Raw genomic sequence first — 19,675 nt, 5'->3', positions numbered from 1 at the left:
TGACTGCCACAATGCCTAGGTATTTCCTCCATAACCAAACTGAGTTGCTGAGTGTGTTCTCCATAACAAAAATAAATAAATAAAAACTAGATTATCTCCATCAGGCAAGCTTAACTATATTCAAAAAGAAATTGCATGAAATGACTTAAGGGTTTTGTAAGGTGTGGAATATATATTGTCTATAATGTATATATTTTATATTAGAGAAACGTTAGGGGGTACTCTCTATGTAAAGCACATATCACTGATAAATATAATTCAATTCAAACAATGCAAAATGTTTTAAAGTTGCCTGTTGTACTCAAAGAATAAAGTTAGATGTATGTTTTTCTGTTTGTAGGTGAATCCACCATATTATGTCCCATTGGTTGAACTTGTGCCCCATCCACAAACTGAAATGGCCACAGTTGAAAGAACATACAACCTTATGAAGAAAGTTGGTCAGTCACCAGTGAAATTAATGAAGGAGATGGATGGGTTTGTGCTAAATAGGCTTCAGTATGCAGTGATTAGTGAAGCATGGAGGCTTGTGCAGGTAAATTTACACTACTTCATGTATGACCTAAGTATCTGGACACATATTTTGCAAAAAGTATCTAGGCATTTCATTGAAAATTACATATATTCAGTTAGAACTCTGCCACTCTCACTGCCAGGACATCATTTAGGTTCCTTGCTAACTTTTTTTTGGTGATCAGTGCATGTCCAGAAGGTCCTGTGCATGCTCCAGTTGCAGCAGAAAAGGGTACCCCCACCCTCTGCTTTGCCTTTGGATTTAATGGCACTTTTAATTTTTTTGTCTGTTTTTTCTTTACCATACAGGCACCCATCCTTTTGTGCTGCAGCTCTAGGCATGGGACATAAGCCTATATTAGAAATATGGTTCTGCTTACGGCTGAGTACCAAACTATCTCTGAAAGTCATGTCAGCACAAGAACTAGCTGTGGGTAGCTTGGGGTTTGGTTTTGTGGTTAATCAGAGGCAAACATATCTAACATCAGTATGTGAAATTTGCAATGTCAAGTGTTTGTCAAATACCTGGCATAAAGGTTGTTCGGGTGAATAAGTCTAGCAGATGCCAGGTGAACACTACCTGTCTGAATGCATAATGCTGACGGTAAAGTTCAGTGGAGGAGGAGTAATGGTTTGGGGCTATTTTCCATGGTTTTGGCTAGGCCTACAATGCCATTTTTGACAATTCTGTGTTTTCTGTTTTTGGCAACAGTTTGGGGAAGTCTGTGGAAGAACTTTTATAGCAGCAAAGGGAGGACTTACAATGACACTTGGTTTAGTTGGACAGGCAGGTGTCTGGATACTATTCGCCATATAGTGTATTTCCTTGTACACAGTAATATGCACAAGGGAAAACATATCTGCATGAGTGCTTCTGACAGCTTCCCTACCACCCTTTATTACCTTTCCTTCACACAGCATGACAACATGAGGTACACCTGCCAGTGGAATCCTTTTCTATACCATGTATTGATGTTCTGGTGGGAATTTGCTGCCTGTGGCAAGTCAACAGTATAGCTGGATTAGATGACCATGATCACTACCTTGCTGCGGAAATGCTAGAGCCTTAAAGAGCCGGGGGTGTCTCTAGTCAACACCCAGATGTCATTTTACTACAGCTTTCAGCATTCAACCAGCAGTTTACAGACCAGAGCTGCTTTAGGGAGACTTGAGAAAGTGAAAAATGAAACTTAGAATTTTTATAAAAGCAGTCACAAAAACGAAAAGAAAAAAAAAAGAAAGCTATTGCAAGTGTTTAATTCAAGTATACTGTCTGTAAACACCTGAACTGAAGTGTTTGGCAGGTGAACACCCCATTTAAAAGTATCATTTTATATTGCATACAATATAACCGATCCGAATATAAGCCGAGGTACCTAATTTTACCTAAGAAAGCTGGAAAAACTTATTGACTCGAGTATAAGCCGAGGGAAATGCAGCCGCTACTGCAAGTTGAAGTGATATCACCCCCCTCCCAGCAGCCAATTAGCAGAACAATGTGAAAGCATCAAGATAGCAGCTCCCAGTATACATCAGAATAGCACTCAATAGTAAGAAATCCAAGTCCGGCTTGGGACTCCTCCAGTTACATGGGAGTAGGAGAAACAATAGGTTAGCTGAAAGCAGTTCTAATGTGTAGCGCTGGCTCCTTCTGAAAGCTCAGACTGAGGCACACTTTACTGCTGCGCTGCAAGTTGGAGTGATATCCCCCCCTCACCCCCAGCAACCAATCAGCAGAACAATGGGAAGGGAGCAAGATAGCAAGATATGGAATCATTTAACCATGAAATAAACCCAATAGGATTGTTCTGCCCCCAATAAGGGGTAATTATATATATTGTTCCATTTCGCCTATGGATGGGTATGTAGGGCACCATTGCCTCTGTGTGCAGCTACTGTTCTGTGGGGCTCCATTGAAAGTGGGAACCATGGTGTTTGCATTGGATTACACCCCACTTTATGGCCCATTTATTGGCAATATGGGAGGGGGGCATACAAGGAAATCCTTATGTAAAAGTGCCTGCACCCCTCCTATAATATCTGCCTTATGTCTGAGGGATCTGACATTCCCAATGAACCTTTAAAAAAATAACTATGCAGATATTTGTAGTCACTCAGGGCTAAAGGTCTGGTGTCTGAGGTGCAATGAGAGATTGTGCTGCTGAGGCGCAAGGGGAGAGCTCAGCGAATACCCATAATGAAATGGCACAAAGCGGCGCTACAGATCGTTGCCCTGAAAGTTCAGCGAATACCCAAAAACTAATAATTAAATTACACAAAGCGGCGCTACAGACCGGTGCCCTGATGCGCATACCTGTGAGGAGAAGCCGATGCTCGTCAACTATGCCGCACGTACAATGACGCGCACGCGCGCGTCAGTATGCACGTTAGGTCGGCGCTACCGTATATATGTGAGTATAAGCGCGAGTATAAGCCGAGGTTCACTTTTTAAGCACATTTTTAGTGCTCAAAAACTCGGCTTATACTCGAGTATATACGGTAATACTTCCCAAGGTATTGTAACAATTGCTCTACCTAATTCCTTTATTCAGACCCTAAAAGGGCAATAAGCAAATTTATCTGGGCCGGGAAAAGACCCTGAATATGACAGTCTATATTATACAAGCCAAAAGAAAAAGGTGACTTAGGTCTCCTGGACTTGTTTTCCTATTACCAGGCATAACAACTAAACTGGTGGAATATTTTTAGTATTGGAAGAGAATTGGTCAGGTCATACACTGGCAAATGTAGTGTGGAATAAAACAAAACTCAAAGAACTAACAGTAAGGAACAACTCTCAGATACTAGCAATGATAGATACTTGGTCAAGCTTAAATAATAAATATAATCTCTTGCCTTTTCCATCGTCATTGATACCACTGAGTAACAATCTATTCCAGGAATCATTGATAAAGGAATGTCCAACGCCTTTGGTTTACAAAGTTTGCAATTAGAAGACGCTTTGAGAACTACCTAAACAATGTCTGCAATCGAAGCTAACAGAAACAATTTGTCTGACTATTTTCGTGCGGTATTTGACGGAACGTGCACTAATCAACTCATCGCGCACAAATAGTTGCCATGTGCGGAAAAACACACGCCATATTAGCCATACACGCCATTACTTTCGTAAAACTACTTTTAAGAAAATGCCCATTTCCCTGCAAACTGGCGGCTGCATCACTCTGGGGCCAACACAGACTTGAATAAATCCCACTGCAAAGTCCATATTGTGTTGCCAAAAGCTCATGAACTGTACTTTTCTATAATTACAGCCTGCCCCAAGTAGGTGTTAATTTTCGCACAGACTAATGCGATATTTAGCCCGTCTAAGTGTTTGGGAATCATGCGTTAGTATTATTTCTGCGCTCAAATTAACTCAAAGCGGTAAAATTAACGCATATGGTAGCGCAAAATACTTTAGCCAATCGCGTCAATTTTAACGCAAAAAAGCATGCGATATGCTAACTTACCTTGTTTTGTGCGCACTTGGATGCAGGAACTACAGATCAACCTGGAAGGAGAAGAATGGTAAAACTCTTTTAAATCAACACATACATTTTGTGAATTTGTGTTAAATTTTCTGAGCCAATAAATGTCTGTTCTTTTCACTAAAAAATTTATGTGTTGATTTAAATTGCTTAACTTTCAGGACCTTTTAGTGAATTTAACTTAAGTTTTTCTGCTCAATTCATGTTTTTTTGGATTATTAAAACTCTTTTAGACTGATAGCAAAATGCTCCATAAGCAACAAATTTCAAGAGAATGCATATAAGATTTTATCATATTGGTATAGAACACCAACACAATTATATAAGATGCATTTAATGTCTGATGATATATGTTGGAGGTGCAACAGTGGCAAAGGGACATTGTCCCATATATGGTTTGCATGCCCTAGTTTACAACAGGTAGAAAAAATAAGTAAGGAGATCCTTGGTTGCCAAATAGACTTTAATCCACAACTAATTTTGTTATACCATACGGATAAGCCTGAGAAAGCATTTAAACAAAGTCTCCTTATACAATTGATACTAGCAGCAAAAATTCTAATTTCAAGGGAATGGAGGGATATTAACTCCCCCACAATAAAACAGTGGATAGCAAGTGTGAATGAAATATACCTAATGGAGGAGATTATGTCTTCCTTGTCACCAACACAGCAAAAATCTATAGCAACATGGCAACCATGGGTATCCTACTTAAACTTGCACAACAGACTATCATACTATGTCTTATTATTGTTCTATAGATAGGATAGTTTTAACGTAAACAAGGAAAGCACTTTATGGTACTTTAAGTTACTTACCTAATGTACTCATACTCTTCTCCTTTTGCATTTGTTCCTAAAATTATAATCCTCATTAGATGAGCAAATATTGTGAGAGAAATAAATATAATAATTGTCATTTAATATGATAAGTAACGGGAAATTGAATGTGGAATGTTATGTAAATGAACATCAATAAAAGAGATTTGGAATACAGAAAATAAAAAGAGAAGGACATTAGTTCCCAGTCTTTGGTTTCTGTTTAACTCTATATCGTCACTGTTTGCCCTAGCTCTGTAATGTTATAGCTGTATGACTAAACAGATCTCACAACTTGTGCAATTAAATGCATAAGCAAGCCTTTTTGGTGAACTCCATTTAACCTACTGTACTCATTAATGGGCTCCTTAACCAGACGCTCACACAAAAAAATCCACTAATAACAAAGCTGGCAGGCAAAAAGCATGTTAAGATGACTATGTTTGCATGTTAAGTTCACACCCGCTACATTTATTTTACACTAGAGTCTGTCTGACCTTTGTAAAACAGCCCCTTTGGAGTCAGCACTTTTCACTTGGCACAAAACTTCTATCCTGCTGACTTGAACGTCTTGCATTAAGCCCATATTTTATCTATTTGAGCTGTTATTTCTCTCTGTTTCACACTCTTTCCCTAAACTAGCCATACAGGCACAGATTTGGCTGGGCAGAATAGCCAATATCAACTATATTTCCAAGCCATTTGTATGCCACAGGGCATCAGGGCAGTTTATGCTACCACCTAATAAACCCTGTCTGTATACTCTGTCTGAAGCACTTTTTGCAATACTCTGTTTTCCTTTTTTTAATTTTTACAAAAAGTCTCATCTGTTATTTTTGTCACTTTATAGTGCAGGTGTATTTGTTTACTTGGGCACATCTCTGTGCAAATATAGGTTAATTGGTCACCTTTCTGACTTTTACATAGTAAAGATGGGGTTTGGCAATCTTAATACTTAAGGACTGACACTCAAAAGAAAAGTTTTCCTATCCATTTCATACCCACCCAGCCATTGCTATCATGGTGGGAAGGAATAAATCATTAAATGGCCAATGTATTTTGATTTTTATTTGCTCCATGCATTTAGGTAATGGAAACATTAAACCTGATTCACAGTTATGTTCTTGTTATTATGTATAAATTTAATGAAAAAGTGGTATTATTGACTCTTTCCTAAAATGGCTGGCCACAATCTTTCTGTTTACCTTGCAATTGTGTTATAGTCACGTTACAAGACACCAGCTGGCCTGGGCACAACTTGGTGGATAAAGGTGAATATGTTTGCAAAAAAAGATCTTCTATCTGGAGTTTGGGGGGGGGGGGTGAATTATTTGTATAATTGTTACAGGAGAACTTAATGTGTTTTAACCCTTTTACTGCCAGCCATTTTGGTCAAAGCGGAACTTGTATTGCCAGACAGTTTTTGAACATTTTGCACTGTTTCACTTTAGGGGCCTTTCCTCGGGGGGACTTTTAGTTTACCAAGGAAAACAATATATCGTTTTTTTCAGAACAACCTAAGCTTTCAAAATATGGTAGAATTTTTGTGTAATTCCAATTCTGTAACAAGATATAGGCTTCTAAATGTCTAAAAATGCAAAAAAAATCAAATTTTCCATAATATAATCACACATACTAGAAACAAAAATTATTTTATGCACGAATATACAACTGATTTGGAAAGTCCCATGTCTCCTGAACGTGCCAATACCAAATATATATAGTTTTATGGAGATTTCTCACTTGTATAGGTCAAAAACTCCCAGCAGTACACTACCAAATTCCCAAAGCACTGCTCCAAAAAAACTGCATACTTTGGATTTCAAGGCCAAAATTCCACTAACAGAAGGTTTATCCCAGAAAATTGTACATTTTTGGAAAGAACAGATTCTGGGGAATACAGAATAGGCACAACTGTCTGTCTACTCCAAACTATCAAGTCGCAATGCTTTCCTAAAGTTATTGGTTTTTATCAAAATTTGTGATTTTTTTTAAAAATCGCTTCAAAGCTTCTAGTCTATAGTATCTTATCTCCTACAGGTCATAAAGTAACCAAATAAAACACCCTAAATATGAATGCCTGGGGTCCACTGAACAGTTTGATGCCCAATATGTATAGGTTTACCTAAGTATGTGGCATGTAGGGGCCCCAATGTGAACATACCCCATATGAACTGTCATTTCTGTCATTTCAGCTTCTGCAAAATCAACACATTTATATCATTATATGTGGGATGAAGCTAGTAAAAAGTACGCTCACCCCAGAAAGTCATATATTTTTGGAAAGTACACATTCCCCCGAATCTAAAATGGGTACCCATGTCTTTCTACTCCAAAGTACCAAGCCGCACAGCTTTTCTAAAGTTAGCAATTTTGATGACATTTCCAAAAATCCCCTCAAAGCTTCCACTTTGAAGCATCTTATCTCCCACATAGCATTAGGTACCAAGATAAAACACCCTGAATTTGAACGCCAGGGGTCCACTGAACAGTTTGATGCCCAATATGTATAGGTTTACCTAAGTATGTGGCATGTAGGGGCCCCAATGTGAACATACCCCCATATGAACTGTCATTTCTGTCATTTCAGCTCCTGCAAAATCAACACATTTACATTATTATATGTGGGATAAAGCTACAAAAAAGTACGCTCACCCCAGAAAGTCATATATTTTTGGAAAGTACACATTCCCCCGAATCTAAAATGGGTACCCATGTCTTTCTACTCCAAAGTACCAAGCCGCACAGCTTTTCTAAAGTTAGCAATTTTGATGACATTTCCAAAAATCCCCTCAAAGCTTCCAATTTGAAGCATCTTATCTCCCACATAGCATTAGGTACCAAGATAAAACACCCTGAATTTGAACACCAGGGGTCCACTGAACAGTTTGATGCCCAATATGTATAGGTTTACCCAAGTATGTGGCATGTAGGGGCCCGAATGTGAACATACCCCCATATATACTGTCATTTCAGCTTCTGCAAAATCAACACATTTACATCATTATATGTGGGATAAAGCTAGTAAAAAGTATGCTCACCCCAGAAAGTCATATATTTTTGGAAAGTACACATTCCCCCGAATCTAAAATGGGTACCTATGTCTTTCTACTCCAAAGTACCAAGCCGCACAGCTTTTCTAAAGTTAGCAATTTTGATGACATTTCCAAAAATCCCCTCAAAGCTTCCAATTTGAAGCATCTTATCTCCCACATAGCATTAGGTACCAAGATAAAACACCCTGAATTTGAACACCAGGGGTCCACTGAACAGTTTGATGCCCAATATGTATAGGTTTACCCAAGTATGTGGCATGTAGGGGCCCGAATGTGAACATACCCCCATATATACTGTCATTTCTGTCATTTCAGCTCCTGCAAAATCAACACATTTACATCATTATATGTGAGATAAAGCTACAAAAAAGTACGCTCACCCCAGAAAGCCATATATTTTTGGAAAGTACACATTCCCCCGAATCTAAAATGGGTACCCATGTCTTTCTACTCCAAAGTACCAAGCCGCACAGCTTTTCTAAAGTTAGCAATTTTGATGACATTTCCAAAAATCCCCTCAAAGCTTCCATTTTGAAGCATCTTATCTCCCACATAGCATTAGGTACCAAGATAAAACACCCTGAATTTGAACGCCAGGGGTCCACTGAACAGTTTGATGCCCAATATGTATAGGTTTACCTAAGTATGTGGCATGTAGGGGCCCCAATGTGAACATACCCCCATATATACTGTCATTTCTGTCATTTCAGCTCCTGCAAAATCAACACATTTACATCATTATATGTGGGATAAAGCTACAAAAAAGTACGCTCACCCCAGAAAGTCATATATTTTTGGAAAGTACACATTCCCCCGAATCTAAAATGGGTACCCATGTCTTTCTACTCCAAAGTACCAAGCCGCACAGCTTTTCTAAAGTTAGCAATTTTGATGACATTTCCAAAAATCCCCTCAAAGCTTCCACTTTGCAGCATCTTATCTCCCACATAGCATTAGGTACCAAGATAAAACACCCTGAATTTGAACACCAGGGGTCCACTGAACAGTTTGATGCCCAATATGTATAGGTTTACCCAAGTATGTGGCATGTAGGGGCCCCAATGTGAACATACCCCCATATATACTGTCATTTCTGTCATTTCAGCTCCTGCAAAATCAACACATTTACATCATTATATGTGAGATAAAGCTACAAAAAAGTACGCTCACCCCAGAAAGCCATATATTTTTGGAAAGTACACATTCCCCCGAATCTAAAATGGGTACCCATGTCTTTCTACTCCAAAGTACCAAGCCGCACAGCTTTTCTAAAGTTAGCAATTTTGATGACATTTCCAAAAATCCCCTCAAAGCTTCCATTTTGAAGCATCTTATCTCCCACATAGCATTAGGTACCAAGATAAAACACCCTGAATTTGAACGCCAGGGGTCCACTGAACAGTTTGATGCCCAATATGTATAGGTTTACCTAAGTATGTGGCATGTAGGGGCCCCAATGGGAACATACCCCCATATGATCTATCATTTCAGCTCCTGCAAAATCAACACATTTACATCCTTTATGTGGGATAATGCTACAAAAAAAGTACATTCACCCCAGAAAGCCATATATTTTTGGAAAATACACATCCCCCCGAATCTATAATGGGTAAATATTTCTTATTGCTACAAAGTACCAAGCTGTAAAGCTTTCCTAAGTTTGCAGATTTATATGACATTTTCGAAAATCGCATAAAAATGTTGCAATTTGCCGCATTTATCTCTCACAATTTCTTGATAAAGATCAGATAAAGACAAATCACCCCAAAAAGGAACACCGGAGGTCTACTGAACAGTTTGATGCCCAATATGCATAGATATACCAAAGTCTGCGGTATGTACTGAACCCAAAATGAAAATAGCGCATAAGGATTTCTCGCCTGCCAGCTCAGCTTTTGCACACAGAGCCCCCTGTCAGTGTATTATGTGCCAAAACTTCCCCTAACCATACAGTGACCCCCACAAAACCATATATTTTTGGAAAGTACACATTCTGACAAATCCAACAAGGGTAAAGAGTCCTTTCTACACCAAAGTACCAATCTGCAGAGCTTTCCTAAAGTTATTGGTTTTTATGACATTTCAGAAAATCGCCTAAAAATGTTGCAATTTGTCGCATTTATCTCACACAATTTCTTGCGTACAAAGGCAAGTCACCCCAAATAGGAACACCAGAGGCCTACTGAACAGTTTGATGCCCAATATGCATAGATATACCAAAGTCTGCAGTATGTACTGAACCCTAAATGAAAATAGCGCATAAGGATTTCTCGCCTGCCAGCTCAGCTTTTGCACACAGAGCCCCCTGTCAGTGTATTATGTGCCAAAACTTCCCCTAACTATACAGAGACCCCCACAAAACCATATATTTTTGGAAAGTACACATTCTGACAAATCCAACAAAGGTAAAGAGTCCTTTCTACACCAAAGTACCAAGCCGCAAAGCTTTCCTAAAGTTATCGGTTTTTATGACATTTCAGAAAATCGCCTAAAAATGTTGCAATTTGCCGCATTTATCTCACACAATTTCTTGCGTACAAAGGCAAGTCACCCCAAATAGGAACACCAGAGGCCTACTGAACAGTTTGATGCCCAATATGCATAGATATACCAAAGTCTGCGGTATGTACTGAACCCTAAATGAAAATAGCGCATAAGGATTTCTCGCCTGCCAGCTCAGCTTTTGCACACAGAGCCCCCTGTCAGTGTATTATGTGCCAAAACTTCCCCTAACTATACAGATCCCCCACAAAACCATATATTTTTGGAAAGTACACATTCTGACAAATCCAACAAGGGTAAAGAGTCCTTTCTACACCAAAGTACCAATCTGCAGAGCTTTCCTAAAGTTATTGGTTTTTATGACATTTCAGAAAATTGCCTAAAAATGTTGCAATTTGTCACATTTATCTCACACAATTTCTTGCGTACAAAGGCAAATCACCCCCAATAGGAACACCAGAGGCCTACTGAACAGTTTGATGCCCAATATGCATAGATATACCAAAGTCTGCGGTATGTACTGAACCCTAAATGAAAATAGCGCATAAGGATTTCTCGCCTGCCAGCTCAGCTTTTGCACACAGAGCCCCCTGTCAGTGTATTATGTGCCAAAACTTCCCCTAACTATACAGATCCCCCACAAAACCATATATTTTTGGAAAGTACACATTCTGACAAATCCAACAAGGGTAAAGAGTCCTTTCTACACCAAAGTACCAATCTGCAGAGCTTTCCTAAAGTTATTGGTTTTTATGACATTTCAGAAAATTGCCTAAAAATGTTGCAATTTGTCGTATTTATCTCACACAATTTCTTGCGTACAAAGGCAAGTCACCCCAAATAGGAACACCAGAGGCCTACTGAACAGTTTGATGCCCAATATGCATAGATATACCAAAGTCTGCAGTATGTACTGAACCCTAAATGAAAATAGCGCATAAGGATTTCTCGCCTGCCAGCTCAGCTTTTGCACACAGAGCCCCCTGTCAGTGTATTATGTGCCAAAACTTCCCCTAACTATACAGAGACCCCCACAAAACCATATATTTTTGGAAAGTACACATTCTGACAAATCCAACAAGGGTAAAGAGTCCTTTCTACACCAAAGTACCAAGCCGCAAAGCTTTCCTAAAGTTATCGGTTTTTATGAGATTTCAGAAAATCGCCTAAAAATGTTGCAATTTGCCGCATTTATCTCACACAATTTCTTGCGTACAAAGGCAAGTCACCCCAAATAGGAACACCAGAGGCCTACTGAACAGTTTGATGCCCAATATGCATAGATATACCAAAGTCTGCGGTATGTACTGAACCCTAAATGAAAATAGCGCATAAGGATTTCTCGCCTGCCAGCTCAGCTTTTGCACACAGAGCCCCGTCAGTGTATTATGTGCAGTAACCCCCCCCTAACTATACAGTGACCCCCAGAAAACCATATATTTTTGGAAAGTACACATTCTGATGAATTCAAAATAGGTAAAGTTATTTTTGTACACCAAAGTTACACCTGGCAAAGCTACGCTAAAAACAGATCAGGAACACTTATATAGGGATAAAATGTGATAAAACCACAAAAATTGTGCAAATCAGTGAAACAACAAAATAAGTTACATGACAGTGTAATTAGTGGCCAGAATATCTGATCCAATAGTTACGCTGTCAAAATAAACAGTTTTTAGGTAAAAGAAAATAAAAACAAAGTGGTAATATGAAAAAAAAAAAAAAAAAAAAGCAAAACAAAAAAAACCAAAGTGTTTGTGTATACATGTGTGTACATGTGTAAAAGTTGTGTGATAGTGTGTAAGTGTGTATATGAGTGTAAATAAGTGTATAAAAGTGTGAAAAATGAAAAAAAAAAATAAAATAAAATAAAAAAATGCTAAAATGTGTGCTGTAAGTGTGTGTAAATGTATGTAAGTGTGTATAAATGTATGTAAATGTGTGTATAAGTGTGTAAAAGTGTGTAAATGCAATAAAAAAAAAAGTCCTTACCTGTTCCTGAAGACCGATCGCCTCCTTCGTCATTTGGGCCGGCGCTGGGGGAGAGGGAGGAAGCAGGAAGCAGCAGATGCGATGCGATCGCATCTGCTGCTTCCTGGAGGGTCCTGCGAGCGATCGGTTCGCAGGACCCTGATGACAGCCCCCCTGGCACATTGCCCAGGGGGGCTGTCATTGTTAGAAGCCCTCTGCAGCGGCGGCACATGCCGCCGCTGCAGAGGGCAGCGCTTAAACGCCAACGACGTATGAGACACGTCGTTGGCGTTTAAGCCCTTTTACTGCCAGCACGTATGCCATACGTGCTTGGCAGTAAAAGAGTTAAGAGAACTGTGATTTTGTTTATATTTTTGAACATAGGTGTAACTTTTAAATGTAACTACAAACAAATACACAATAGTTATTCATATCATTCATATTCTAATGTTTTTATGTAGGATGGAGTTATATCCCCTAGGGATGTGGACCTTGTTATGTCTGAAGGACTAGGGATGAGATATGCCTTCCTTGGCCCACTAGAAACTGCTCACCTTAATGCAGAAGGTAAGATTAGAATCTTAAACTGGCTTACTTCTACAGACCACCAAACCCTATTCCAGGCGTAATGGTGCCAGATTTTAGCTGCCAATTTGGCGACATCGCCAAGCGAGCGGATCTTATAGTGTATGGGGACCTTAAGACTGGCCCATAGATGGGCACTGATCAATATGTTGACTAAGAATATCTATGCCAGAAGACCTATCGCCTAATAGGGCTGAAAGAACACTACTTCTTATATTATGCATGTATGCCAAAAAAACAGTGGCTCTATACTGGAAATCACCTGAGGGCCCCAGAGTTGCAGCATGGGAATCCATGATTAATAAAGCCATACCCTTATACAAGTTGACATACATAAGACGGGGGTGCCCTCAAAAATTTGACAAAATATGGGCAGCATGGTTGGATGCAGAACCCTCTTAAGATCTCTAGGCCAGGGAAGGCCCCACTCCCAAACCCTCCCTGGACAGCCCCCCCCCCCCCCACACCTCACACAAAAGTGTGAAGCTAGTACCCTAATCATGCCCGGGATGGTACACAGATGGTTGAGAAGGAAAGACCAACGGCTATATAATATATGCATTAGCAAAGAAGACACTGCAACGTTTTTACTGTTAAATTGTTAATTGGTTTTATTTACCTATTGTACAATAAACAAATGTCATTGGATTGTAAAATACTGCAAACTATGTACATTCAAACTCAATAAAAGAATTGTTAAAAAAAAAAAAAAAAAAAAAAGAATATCTATGCCACAATACCATCTCTAACATGATTAGTATTAAGCTATGAGGGGGTAAGGATCAACTCACTCTCTAATACCACAACACCTGTCTTTTCCAAAAGGAATTCTGATCAGCACATGCACAAAGCTTATCCCTTATCATTAACATCACAAATCCATTTATTCCTTATGTTTCATTATATGTGCTTGTGGCCCCTCTCAAAGTGATTTATGCCCAGGACTTGCTTATATCTTTAAGCGGCTTTATTGTAGGAATGATTCCACTCTGAATAACTGCTGCTCATTGACTATAGACTGAGCATAGAGAAAACTGGCCAGAATCCCGGAGACCAAATAAACAGGGCAATGACAGAACCAACAGCTGATGAGACAGAAACCTGAGAACTGAATAGATTGTATTCCAAAAGTCCAGGAAGAAAGACTTTGGTCTTCATTTTAACAAGAGTGGCTCTATAATAACATCTAATAGTTTAACATGATAGCAGTGTGAACTGATTTGTGTGCTCAGCCCCGGCAGCTCTGGGCTCTGCATTTAGGGATTTTATTGAAGAAGAGGTCAGGGACTATGTGTTACTTGCAGATTAAATCAGGAAATTACAATTGCATATACATATAAATACAGCAGCCTGCCTACAGAATCAGCCTCACTCTGAGCATAGAAACACCACACATTCTGTAGTAAATACAGGATACATTACCCAAGCTAACCATAATAAGCTAACCACATAACTCAACCTAACCAGAAAATTGTGTTTATAGTAAATATCTTCCTTATTTAATGTATATTCACCATTTTGTAGTAGTCTGAACTCACTTTCTCTAGTTCATCAATAGAATTATTGATGTGTAGTGATGGGCGAAATAATGCGGTAGTCATAGATTCGCAGCAAATTTGTGTGTTTAGCAGATCTTTTCATGAAACGGGAGCCAAATTTCGCCGTGGAAAAATTTGCCGCGCGACAAATAATGGTTGCTTGTGTTAAAAAAAATTGTTACAATCATGATCCAATGTGCTTTATATATGCCACAATTTTCCAAATAATGGCAGATATGTTTCTTTAGTCATTTCTATTAGAAGGGGGTCAGGTTTAAGAATGTTGAACTATAAAACTATATCTTTGTTTAACTGAAGAACCTTGTGTTCCAATATGCGCCAGGGTTCAAAAGCTACTGTGAGAGGTATGGGGAAGGCATCAAGCGTGTACTAGCAACATTCGGACCGGTGCCAGATTTTGAAGGAGAAGTTGCAGAAAAAATTGATCAGGTATGTGTTAACCGCCTTCATGTTGGATCATGTTATCCATAGGTTATGTATTGTATACTAATGACTTTCATATCTTGCTTGCCAGAGGGCTTATACTGGCATGGCACCTACCCATCATTGCACAACCCTTCCTAAGAACATTATTGCTTTAGAGACAAATTCCTCTTAAGTGAAATGACCTGGAAACATGCAAATATAGTCTTGGCTACACACAGTGCTCCATAAGTGAATGTTCAGGAATGATGTGTGAGTATAAGGGCCCTAGAGCAGTTACTTCAGAGAGTAGCATCACATGAGAACTTCCCCAGGTTTTCTCTTGATTTCTGCATAGGCATTTTTTTCCCATTTTAGTATATGCTACTGTGCAGTTCAAATATATTGTCCTGTAGTCCGGGCTGTCCTGCTGGCTCCAAGTCTGCTGAGATTTAGATAAGGCAGAAAGTGGCAACATTGGTAGGCACAATCTACATTATATTCCCTTGAAAGCAATCTGTTGGTTACTAGACTGCATTTCTGCCTTATCTAAATCTTCTGTTTGCAGACTATGCTACTGCAGTGTTTTACACAAGATGTAATGCTAGCAGATATACTCTGGATGCACACACTAGGAGCACTGAGTACTAAGGCTTATTTATCATTTGAGTGCCACCGCACAGTAAGCAGTTCCCATAGTTATTGTTTTAAAGCACACTGTAATAATCGTGCCATAAACAGCTTGATATCAGCAGGGTCAAGGACCTCAAGCAGGCTACTATGGCTCTACCACTCATGTCTGCTTGTTACTTTTGTTCTACGTACTAGTTCTTTACCTGTTAATCAGACCACTTCTTTCTTCTGTCAAACCCCCCTCTCAGTTACTGGCGACTACAAGATTTGCAGTTTGCCTGCCAATCTGGCCAAAAACACACTTTGGCACCTTACTAAAATGTTAAGACAGTCTTTCTTAAACCTGGCTAATAAGTCTATTACAAAACCCTAGATCCCATTCGCCATGCCTGAATCTTATTTAAGTTCTCAGGAAAGTTCCTCAAAGGATTGCTTTAGGGTAATGCCACATGGGCCTGATTCTTGGCCTACAGAAAAACGCAGGCCGAGAATCAGCCCCCACACTTTCTTGCCTGCACCTGGAGCCACTGCGTCACTCCTGGGCTCAGGGGTACGTGGTGGATTTCAGTGCGAAATAGGAAAAAGACTGATGCTAGGAGCTGTTTTTCCATAGGTGTGTGCCATTAGCCTTAGGAGGACACCATCTCTTACAGCTGTGGCCAGAAATGCCTCCTACGATATGAGAGATATCCATATAATATACTCACAGGGGAACAAACTGTCTCCAGTGTATCTGCAAGAACAAGATAATTCCACACATAGAAGAGTGTGTACCAGTATTGTATAGCCAGACAATTTTACCTTCCTACCAAGGTAAAGAAGATTCTGGGAAGAAGTTGATTTTATAAATTGCAATTTATTGGAGAAGAGTATGATAACTTGTTGATCAACAGCCTCAGTATATACATATCAGGATCACATACCCTCCTGTGACTGATCTTTTGACTTGGCAGAGACCATAAATTCTATTAGCCATGGTGGAATTTGATTTACAAAAAGTGTTATCATCCCAGGAGAAATATATCCATAAACCAGAGCTACACAGATATAAAGCACATCAGAGGAGCATTAAGCCAGCCACACACACACCAATATTATCTTACAAAACCTTGTTTCGTATGATATTCAGTGTATGTATGGTGGCTCGACAAGATGGCTGATATCGCAAAGGCTGTGGATTTCGTCGTTTCGGCGATTGGCAGGTTAAAAGATTTTGAAATCTAGCAAAATCTACATTTAGGGCTGAATTGGCCCTAACGTCAATTCAGCCCTGAATGTCAATGGAGGGTGAGAACTATCTTTCCTGTGACCATGGGTTCGTTATTGCTACCTGTATGGCCACCTTTATCCTGCATGTCTAGGAGTTAGGACAGATGGAGAGAAATGAAGACATAGCATGTACAGTGGCTATTGAAGTGACTGAAGGCTTGCCCTATATTAGCTTATGTTGCCCAGTTATTATCTGCAACAACAGTGATGATGCCATTGTTTGTACTTTTTCCAGGCTTTGTGGGAAGATGTACGTGATAAAGCTGATCAGCTGAAGGCTGGGAGAGAATATAGGAACACCTGTCTGAGTCACCTAGCTAAGCTGAAGAAAGAAATGAAGAAAAACTAATTGCATAATGGAATCAAGAGATGATTCAAAGTGTCACAGGGTGCATCGGCACTTAGCGTCTAATACGATTATTGCAAAAAGTCGCAAATATACTGAATTCAGTATAAAGGCATGTTGGATACCAAGAAAGATCAACACTTTTCCTTTTCAAGTGCATTATCATTGTTCCTTATATTTTATATAATAATAGTTCCTGCCATAAAGACAACTGGTGCTAGTATCTGATATATATATATATAATGTGTATATTAGAGGATGTGAGTGATATCGCTCAGTCCTACTTTATAAAATGTTAACAAATTCCAGTTTCTTCAAATGTTTTCGCTGTAGATCTGATATGCACTTTCAGCTTAGCTCCTAAATTACAATGCAAGAAAATTACAACACTTCATTTTAATTGCCTTATCAATTATTTCTCTCTTTTCAAAGTAAAAATATTTTCTTTAATTCCAGTGTATTAGCAACATTGTTTATTTAGTGGCTAAACAAAACCCACACCCTTTCAGTCTTAGCCATGTTCATAGCTCGAAGAATCCCTACGGTGTGAAGGTTAATGAGAGAATTGTGCTTTCTAGAAGATGAGATGATTTTTTAAGAATATTTTTATTACCCTGACCTTTAACGTTAACTAAACAAATGGTATTGTTTTCTGATTATAATATCCTCATAGTATAGGCTTGGGCTGGCCAGAGCACCTTTTCAGCAGACAGAGGTCCTACCAACCATTAGTGTAAAAGACTTGATCAGTTATGACTCGATAAAGCTTGGTTTGTTATATCTTAATCTCCTGAGTGATCATTTACCATCACAAGTGCTCAATTGGCAGGGGCCATTTGTGCCCATAAATTCAATGCATCCCTGAAGCTGAATATCCCTGAAGCTGAAATGACAAAATCCGAGAAATCTTGATTGTACAGAATGGACAAGTACTGGTCAAATAACTAGTTTTCTAAATGTTCTTCTTAATTTCTTTAATATGGAATCTGTAGAGGGCTGATGATAGTTTGTATGTGTACAAAGTGACAAAATTGTGCTGTCAGTCTTTATGTCTACCTTGTTATCTTTGTTTTTTCAATAAAGTTTTGCTTTCATTATAAAAAATGGGCTCATCTGTCCCCCCTAATGTTAGGGTCCTGAATGTCCTTGCCTTGCACTGGTGTTTATATCCATTTATCGTGCACGTTGGTTGACTTATTCCTCTATTAAGACAACGTGATACTCAAGTCATGGTACCCTGCACTGACCACATGAGCCACCCAACTGTACATTGTATATTTATATAACCAGAACAGTGGGACTAACATCATATTCAGTCTACTGTGGAATGAATCTGAAGGTTTTCTTTTGGGCCACCATCCATCCTTATTATAGTGCAATGTACTATGTACTCTTTACAAAATATAAAATGCATTAAAGCAGGTCTATCATTATTAATACCGTTATTTATTATAAAGCAACATAAGAGTTTATGTTGTTTTAGCAAGGAAACACATATCAGTGCATCAGTATAGACCTCCAAGCAGTTGTCTAGAGTTACAGTTGCAGGTACCACCACTAGCAAACAATTAGTCCTCTATTTAGTAGTTGATTCCAAGTTACTATAGTTGTTGCAAGTATGCCAAGATTTTGCCAATGGGGTGTGTAGATACCACAAGCCCTGGTCTCATGGGGCCACTATTTATGCCCAGATACCACCAGGGGAATACAGTGTCTAGTTTCTTGTAAATTGAACTTAAACTGCACTGAATTGTTGTTCAGTAACTGGTGGGAGCTGCAGGTAGGGTTCAATTGTATATGGTACTTGCAACTTGCCATCTGTTCCCCATGCTAAGTGTAAAGCTCATGTTTGGAACAGATTCAAAGGGCAGTCAAATGTATGCATTGGCCACAGCTCCTCTTCACTTCCTGCAGTTCATGACAAATAACAGACTCTTTAATGAATAAATTAGGGTTATGGTAAAGCCCACTAACTAAACCCCAAAGAAATCCCATCCTTCAATAAGTTCCAAACTTCCCTCACTCTCCACCAACTGGGCTAGATATTTCTCCTTTAATGTGTATGGCAGATGAGCAGTCATGAGTAGCCCTATGTATGTCCCTCCGTATTTCAGGCATTGATAGTGAATATACTGCAGGGCCTTGCAATAGTACATGTAGGGCCCTATATAAAAAGTTGTGAGAATATATTTTGAATATCCTGCGCAAAGTGGTGTAAAATAAATGGCACATTTATAGAGCTGTTTATTTCTGCTTGTAAGTGATTACAAAGAACTAGTCCTGGTTATTGAGGCCACTGAGAGCAACATCCAAGGGATTGGTGAGAAGAAGAACATGTTGAAGACCACAGCTCTAGATAAATAATGGGGGGCACTGTGGCAAAGACATAGCTTCTAGCCTTGGTTTATATAACTGTAGAGACCTCATGGTTTTCCATGACTGCTCAACCTGTAGCCAATTGGGCCATAATGAGTATAAATTAGTTCAATTCCAAAAGGGAAATAATTCAATTCCAATTAATTACTTTTCT

General features: G+C 39.1%; 1 protein-coding gene across 1 annotated transcript in view; it reads left to right on the top strand.

Annotated features, from left to right (window-relative positions):
- Positions 1-18,249, top strand: part of cryl1 (crystallin lambda 1) — a 47,457-nt gene extending 29,208 nt beyond the window's left edge. Inside the window, 4 exon segments of the mRNA NM_001127026.1 lie at positions 341-535; positions 12,813-12,918; positions 14,818-14,924; positions 17,035-18,249. Coding sequence (NP_001120498.1) covers positions 341-535; positions 12,813-12,918; positions 14,818-14,924; positions 17,035-17,148 — 522 coding nt within the window. The 3' untranslated portion in view covers positions 17,149-18,249.
- Positions 18,250-19,675: the final 1,426 nt, after the last annotated feature.

Source organism: Xenopus tropicalis, chromosome 2 (genome assembly GCF_000004195.4).
Source record: "Xenopus tropicalis strain Nigerian chromosome 2, UCB_Xtro_10.0, whole genome shotgun sequence".
In the NCBI taxonomy this organism is placed as follows: domain Eukaryota; kingdom Metazoa; phylum Chordata; class Amphibia; order Anura; family Pipidae; genus Xenopus; species Xenopus tropicalis.
Note: the sequence above shows the minus strand (reverse complement) of the source record. Positions and strands in the feature narration are given on the sequence as shown.